The following is an 8,275-nucleotide window of genomic DNA, read 5'->3' as shown; positions in this document are numbered from 1 at the left end:
ACAATAATATTATTGTGGACCCGAGGTCTATACATACGCAACTGACATTATATTGAATATAGTGACCATTATTTTTAACATAGTAACCTTATTTTTAACATAACCTTTATTAAAACTGTTACAACGTTTAATAATATTGTGAACTTGAAATACGACGCTATTACCCTAATTTTAACACAGTGACCTTTATTATTCATATTGATCCGTATATAAATTATTTCATTACAAAAATAACCACTTAGGCTTATATATTACCAAAATGATTTTTGTTTCAACATAGTGACTTTTTTTTTTTAACTATAGTGACCTTTTTTTTATTAATAAAAAACCATACTTTCTCTAATGTTAGTGGTCCTCAATAAATTAGTGTGAACCAAGTCCATTTATGAATTTACCTACACAGATACTTTTAGTACATAAATACACTATTTTGAGTGACTATCTGTAGTGATGTTTTGTATTATACAAACAAACAACAATAATTGCACAAAATAATTGACGTTGTTAATTATAATTTACAAATGAGATTAAATATAAATTTGCAGAATTTTATTTGAGGCAGGTTCTATTTGCATAAATATTTATGTCTTTATCAAATTAATGTTTATTTAATTAGTTAATTAATCCTTTGAGAATCGAATCTTAAGATGATGAGGCATACACTGACGGTCATAAGACATCGACCCGCATACCGTTTTTCACATAATTATAATTAATTACTCCATATTTTAATTTAAATGTAGTAAATAAGCAAATCATATGCACCAATGATATTAATAAAAAAAAAAATGCATTTGTCGTATTAAGTAAATAAGTAATTATTCAATTTTGTCAACATATGGAGTTAAGAGTAGGGATTGGCTCCTCCCTTATATATACCACTATTCTTGTTCCATTCACACTAAGAAAGCATATTTTTATTCACCCCTTTTAGGTTAGTAATAGGTAAGCACTTGTTTTGAGGATAAGTAGTTTGGCCTATAGAAAATTTTGTCACATATTTTACTTTTTTTGACTTAAATGACAAGATATGCTTACAATCGCCTGAAAAAGAAAAAGTTTTAGATGTAATAATTTGGAAAAATGTAATCTAATAATCCCACCTTTAGTCGGTATTTCATAAACAATCTCACCTTTTGAAATTCCAGAAACAATCCCACCTTTGAACCCCATCTTTCACTAACGATCCCTAACCGGTTGGATTGTTTTGATAACCGGTTTTCTTAGATTATAAGACACGTGTCATATTTTAATAGGTTTAATTTAATCCTTTTTTTTAAAAAAAAAGAAGACTAAAAAGAAAAAAAAAAACCAAAACTCCCAGCCTTAGCCACCGCATCCCCTCCCCATCCTCGCCACTGATCCCCTCCCCATCCCCGCCACTGCATCCCCTCCCCATTCCCTTGCTTTCCCCGCCAACCAACCCAAAAACCACTGCCGTGAATGTCAGCACCCGCAATGGCCACAATCACTGCCGCAACCCCTCTTTGTCCTTATCCTGCAGTTTCTCTCTTCTCTTTGGTATGTTTCTCTCCTCTGAATTCATCAATTCCCTTTCAATTCGATTTTTCAGTTGATTGAAATCATAATTTGCGTTTAATTTCAAACCAAAAATCGAATTGAGAGATAATGGGTGGCGTTTTTCGAGGCTGTGGGTGGAATTTCGGGGCTGGGGTGGAATATTTCGGGGCTGAGGATTGAGTTTCAGGGCTGGGGTGGGGTTTTTCGGGGCTGTGGGTGGAGTTTTCAAGGCTGGGGTTGGGTTTTGAGGGTGGTTATAGGATTTTTCGGCGTGGTTGGAGGTTTCGTGGTGGCTTGGTGGGTGGGGGTGGCGGTAAGGAGTGAGTGTTGGGGTGGCCATGGTGGTTGGACCGGTGGATTGAGAAGAAAAGTAGCTAAAAAAGGAAAAAAAAAATTAAACTTGTTTAACAGGTTGTAGGTCAATGGGATCGTTAGTGGAAGATGAGGGTCAATGGTGGGATTGTTTCTGGAATTTTAAAAGGTGGGATTGTTCATGAAAGACCGACTAAAGGTGTGATTATTAAATTACATTTTTCCTAATAATTATTTATGTTTGTAATTAAAAAAAAAAAAAAAAAAAAAGAGAAACTCCATGAAGGACTCCATAGTCCAAATTTAAACAAAAAGAGGGCAGAGCACGAAGATCTAATAAGTTTCTATACGTAGGTCTATGTATGTACTTTGTATTGAATTACTGATTGATTATTTAAAAAATATTAATGAATTATTTTATAATTTCTTACACAAAGAAATAAACAAATTCAAAACAATGAAATTAATGTAGTTCACTAACAAAGTGGTAGCCATTCCACCAAGCAAAGTAGATGAAATTTTATTGAACTTGAGAGTAAGGTTCGTAATATAGAATAAAAGAGTTTATATTAACACAACCAAATACACACGGAGTACTTTTCATTAGTTGCATAATCAGGAATTTTATCAACTTAAACATCATCATAGGGCACTCAATAGATCCTAATTATTCTATATATTTTTTTTTAATAAATTACTTCCTCTATTCAATTGAGACAGAAACAACTCAACTTTTACGTCTAACTATGTATAGATAAGTTCAGTAAAATTCAGATAAATAAAAATTAGGTGAATAAAACACACTCGAAGTACAAGTATTATTAACAGAGTAATAACTAGATAAAATTAGTAAGAAGCTTACTAAGCTATAAAATAAATTTTAAGGAATTACTAGTAAGAAGCTTTATTCTAATTTTTAAGAATAAATAAGTTCTTCATTTCCCCACTAATCCTCTAATCCGCTAAGTATAAATAAGAACATAAATGAGCTTGCAAAAAAGGTCAACACACACTCTTCTCTCTCTTTCTCTCTGACTTTTTCCCACAAAAATCTAATCATGGATGATTCCAATTCTTCCACCCCATCATTACCACTAATCCATGATTTTAGCCTTGATTTTGTTGAAAATGACATTAATTTTAATCATGTTATTGAAATGTTAAGAGGATCTGAAACCTCTGATCCTTCTAGTATTTGTGTTAATCAAAACTTTGATCCCCTTTCTTTTGCTAGAAATAATGATGTTTCTGATAATTATAGCATGAATTTCTACCCACTTTCTCAAGATAACAATGTTTTTAATAATTTTAGTTCACCTACTATGTCTTGTACCAACAATACTATGCTTAATTCCTTGTCCGGGTTTGAAGATGGTAGAGAAGGTGAAGAGGAGGAGGAGGAGGATGACGACGAAGATGATGATAACTTAGAGGCCGGAGAGCATTCTTCGGCCACTACGAAGAATACGTCGAAGAAGGGGAAACTCGATCGATCGAGGACGTTGGTTTCGGAGAGGAAGAGGAGAGGAAGGATGAAGGAGAAGCTCTATGCCCTTCGTGCTTTGGTTCCTAATATCACTAAGGTATGTTTATTAGGTGGTTAATTTTTTTGTTTTATTAGTAAAATTTCGTATTAACTATGGAATAATTCACGATAATTAAATTACCGACGTTACTATCAAACTTACGTACTTTTTTTATGTGTTTTGATGTTACGGATAATTTTAAAATTTTCACCTAATTTTTTTATGGCTCATAAGTTATTGTGTGACGTGTAAAAATGTATAATTGTAATAATTGTATATAGTATAGTCCCTATTTTTCTTATGCATGGTTGAGATTTGATGGCAAATTACTCTCATAATTTGAGAGTTGCAATCTAACTACACCATTAATATATTATTTGGGTGTTTGGCCATTTATAATGTTTTTTTTCTCTCTCTCTCTCTAAATATTGTACGGAGTAATAGAGTCATTGATTAAGTATGTAAAGGCTCAATTTAACGTACTAAAGTGTGCAAAAAAACCCTATTAGCCAAATTCTTGAAGTACATCTCTTCATACAATCATACACAACTACACAAATAACACTACTACATTAGGCTTCCACAACTCCATCCCAAAATTAAGTATCGGTTGTTTTATTTATTTATTTATTTTTATAATGAAAAGAAGTATTGGTTGATAATACGAGGAAAAATATATCTTCTTTTACAAGCGGTCAAATGTTAAAAATTACGAGTATTTATATTTGTGTATTGATGATATATAATTTGTACGAGTACATATTTAACTAACACATACACTATGTAATGTTATTCTTCTTTGTGAGTGATGCATTTATTTATTTTTATATTTAGTTTTTTGGGAACAATACTTAATAAAGAAAATTAGGTAGTGCTATAAAGGGAAACCCTGCAAACATTTTGGAGCTACTTAAAAAAGGGAATATAACATACATAGAAGTTAAAATTTACACTAGTCAACATAACCACTAAAGCAATTTTTTTAATCTTTTCTATTGGGCTTTGAAATTGAAAAATACCTATGAAAAAAAAATAAGGGAAACAAAGATGATAATTATGTTGGATTAAAGAGAGAAAAACCATGTTTTTTGATTGTTGATCAGTTCACTCCACAATGAGAGTGCAACGAGTTTGGATAGTGATGTAAATTGGAAACAAAAAGGAGCTCATATTACGATTTTATTCTCTACGTTACATAATGAAAAAAAATACTTAAAACCCAAAATTGTTCAAAAAATTAGACTATTTTTATTACTGTGAATATAAAATTAGACTTAATATGATAATGTGTTCATTCATAATTTAATACGAAGTACAAGTATATAATACGAAGTATGATGTATTGATGGGCACATAATTTAATACGAAGTACAAGTATATAATATGTTTTTTACAAAAACAGCTACATATTCTTTTCGTATTAGATATCTTTACCTTAAATTTTTCACAAAACTTTTTTCGAATGATAAAAAAAAAATAATAAATAAATAAACATTGAATTATAGGATAAATAAATAAAAAGAGACTAGGTTCGATTCATGGAATTTTTAAAAGCAGGCTAAGAGATACGCAGATTTGCTATTTTGAGTTTTGATACGGTTTCACATGCAATAACTTAGAATCTTGAGACAAAACACCATAGTTGTTGTATTAAACAACACAAATGAGCATACTATAAAAGTGCATTACATTATTTAGACAAACAACGCGGCATTTAAAATTATAATAACAAATCTTCTACCATCTACTGTATCAAATTCCAATTAATTGTTGAATGTTTGATCTTAAATTAAATAAAATCTTAACTAAACATAATTAAATTTTATGTTATGTTCCCAGATGATTTGGCACATTCATTAAAGTTTCTTCGTAGTTGAAGGTTTTTAATTTGATTCATATACTAATAAGCCATTTTCAAAGCACAAATATAGAGTATAATATCAAAAATTGTTATTTATTATGAAGTATTATACGGAGTATCAAGATACAATGATTAAATCATTGTAATATACTTCCTTTTTTAGTATTAAGTTGGGAATTTATCGACAATTCACGAGTAAATCGGTGTAATAAATGGTTATTTATTGTCTTTCCTTTTCATTTTTAGCTTCTTATATGCTGCATTTTTTTTTGTTTTTTCTTATTACATAGTAATATTTTGTTTTGTGCCAATTTTATGTTTATTGGAAATTAACCATAATTATTTGTTCTAGATGGACAAGGCATCCATAGTTGGGGACGCGGTGTTGTATGTGCAAGATTTGCAAATGCAATCAAAGAAGCTAAAATCTCAAATAGAAGGCCTTGAATCATCTTTGAAAGCTGCCGAGAGAAGCCAAGGTTATGCTGATACCCCTAAGAAAAATGCTTCTCTTGACAACTTTCTTCCGGTTTGTAAGATGATTGTGCAGGTACATTCTAAAGATATAATACAAACTCTTAAATATTAGCTCTTAATAGTTACGTTGATAGTGTATATGTTGAAATCGTCGTAATATATATGACAACTAAATTCAAGTGACATTAGTACAATTTTTTAATTATTCATTCGATTATTAACCGTATTGTACTATTGAATGTAACGTAGATGGATGTGCTTCAAATTGAAGAAAGAGAATTTTATGTCAAGGTAGTGAGTAACAAAGGACAAGGTGTAGCAGCGTCCCTTTACAAGGCGCTTGATTCATTAACTACGTTTACAATTCGAAATTCAAGCTTAAGCACTCTATACGAGCAATTCGTACTCACATTTACCCTAAATGTAATTTCTTTGATTTATTTTACCTTTAATTTTACATTTTTAATTTTATACATTTTGGTTGATGGAAATCATTGCAATCTAACACATGAACTTTGTTTGGAACAGGTTGCAAAATGTAGGGAGGAATTTAACTTGCCTAACATGAAAGTGTGGATAAGTGGGGCTTTTCTTAACCAAAGATTTGAGTTTCAATGTTTTTAATAATTGAGGTTATTTATTAGGTGAAGATGTTTAATTTTCACAACTTTTGTAATTTCTCTTATGATTTATGTAATTCTAGTTATGTTAAAAGAAATTAGGTGCATGCATAACAGTACAAGGCATAAGACTATAAGGAATCAAGGACGCTTACTTTTGCATTATGGATATATGGTTTTCAATAATGCTAGATAATTAATCCGTAGAACATTGCATATCCATAAAATAGCTTTTATTTTCTAGGTAAAGAAGTTGATGAAAAACTTCAATCAAACAGTGAATTCAAGTAAAAACAGAACATCTTCATTGATTGAATCGCTTCTACAATATGTAATCATTACATCAGAAAATCTAAGAATGAAGAAGATCATCTAACTGGGAGAAAATAGAGAGAAAAATAGAAAGAGAAAATGTCACACAAAACTTGTGTTTGATTACAATGAAAAGAAGCTTCTAAGACATCTATTTATATTCTGTTATTACAAGACTTTTCATAACAAACTTTCTGCCACATCAGCCCATGAAATCAGGGAATTAGTTACAACTAACTTCTTCCAGAAGCTTCTCATATTCTGCATAAGTTTCTTCAAAGACTGATTTGATGAAGGCAGCAAAAGCTGCTGCTGCCGCTGTAGACGGCTTGCTGAGCTATGAGGTTGTCTGAGCTGGAAGTAGGACAATCACCAATACCCCCCTCAAGCTAGAGACTGGGTAATAAACCAAACCTAGCTTGGAACTAAGCTCTAGATGTTGAGGAGAACATAGAAACTTAATGAGAAGATCGGCAAGTTGATCATGACTAGGAACAAATCTGAGTTCAATAAGGCCTTCCATGACCTTTTCCCAAGTGAAATGACAATCAAGCTCTATGTGTTTAGTGCGTTCATGGAAAACATGATTTTTCCCAATATGAATAGCAGCTTGATTGTCACAATGCAACCTAACATGCTTCAAATTCTGCACCCCAAGTTCCTGCAATAATCTGACAAGCCAAGTGATTACAGAAGATGCTGCTGCGATGGCCCTGTATTCAACCTCAGAAGATGACTTGGAAATTGTGCCTTGTTTCTTAGATTTCCAAGAGATAGGAGACTGACCAAGGAGCATTACATAGCCAGTGAATGATATCCTAGTATTAGGACAGGAAGCCCAATCAGAGTCAGAATAGGCCTGAAGAGAAAGTCGATTAGTAGCATGGAGGAGAATGCCTTAACCAATAGACCCAGCAATGTATCTAAGGACATGTTGAAGAGCCTGAAAGTGAGGAACCCTAGGCTGTTGTAAGAACTGACTCATAGTCTGCACAGAAAATGCAATATTTGGTATAGTATGAGTAAGAAAGTTCAACTTTCCTACTAAACATCTATAGAATAGGGGATCAGCATAGAAGTCACCAAAATCACTCAATAGCTTCAGATCGCAGACTAGGTGGCAGGGGTGTCGTGGCTAACTTAGATCAGTCCAAATTGCAATCCTCTAGGAGTTCCTTAGTGAACTTTCTTTGAGAAAGTATAATACCTTGACTAACATAGCTAACCTCAATTTCAAGAAAGAAATGAAGCTGGCCAAGATATTTTATACTAAAAACCTTATGAATATGAGTCTTCGGATCAATTATAACTGTTGTATCTGAACCAGTTAAGAGAATATAATCTACATAGAATGCAACAATAGTGATGTCCTGATCAGTTTTCTTCAGAAAAAGAGAGTAATCATTATTTCACGGATAGAAACCCTTGAGAAATAACTAAGCATACAATCTAGCAAACCATTGCCTTGAGGCGTGATTCAAACTATAGAGAGACTTCTTGAGCTTGCAGACTAGGTTATCTGGATTGGAAACCCTTCAGGGACTGTCATATAGACTTCCTCATTCAAATTTCCATGTAAAAAGGCATTATTGATGTCAAGTTGATGAACAAGCCAATGTTTGCTTGCTGCTAAAGGTTAAAGACAC

General features: G+C 32.1%; 1 protein-coding gene across 1 annotated transcript; it reads left to right on the top strand.

Moving 5' to 3' along the window:
• Positions 1 to 2,787: 2,787 nt before the first annotated feature.
• LOC145559491 (transcription factor FER-LIKE IRON DEFICIENCY-INDUCED TRANSCRIPTION FACTOR-like) lies at positions 2,788 to 6,482 on the top strand. The gene is made up of 4 exons (XM_081620910.1): positions 2,788 to 3,416; positions 5,573 to 5,770; positions 5,947 to 6,120; positions 6,226 to 6,482. The coding sequence occupies exons 1-4, from the start codon at positions 2,892 to 2,894 to the stop codon at positions 6,319 to 6,321; spliced, it is 993 nt and encodes a 330-aa protein (XP_081477036.1). The 5' UTR covers positions 2,788 to 2,891; the 3' UTR covers positions 6,322 to 6,482.
• Positions 6,483 to 8,275: the final 1,793 nt, after the last annotated feature.

The sequence above is a fragment of the Chenopodium album genome, chromosome 9 (assembly GCF_948465745.1).
Source record: "Chenopodium album chromosome 9, dcCheAlbu1.1, whole genome shotgun sequence".
NCBI lineage: Eukaryota > Viridiplantae > Streptophyta > Magnoliopsida > Caryophyllales > Amaranthaceae > Chenopodium > Chenopodium album.
This window is presented reverse-complemented; position numbering and strand designations above follow the sequence as displayed.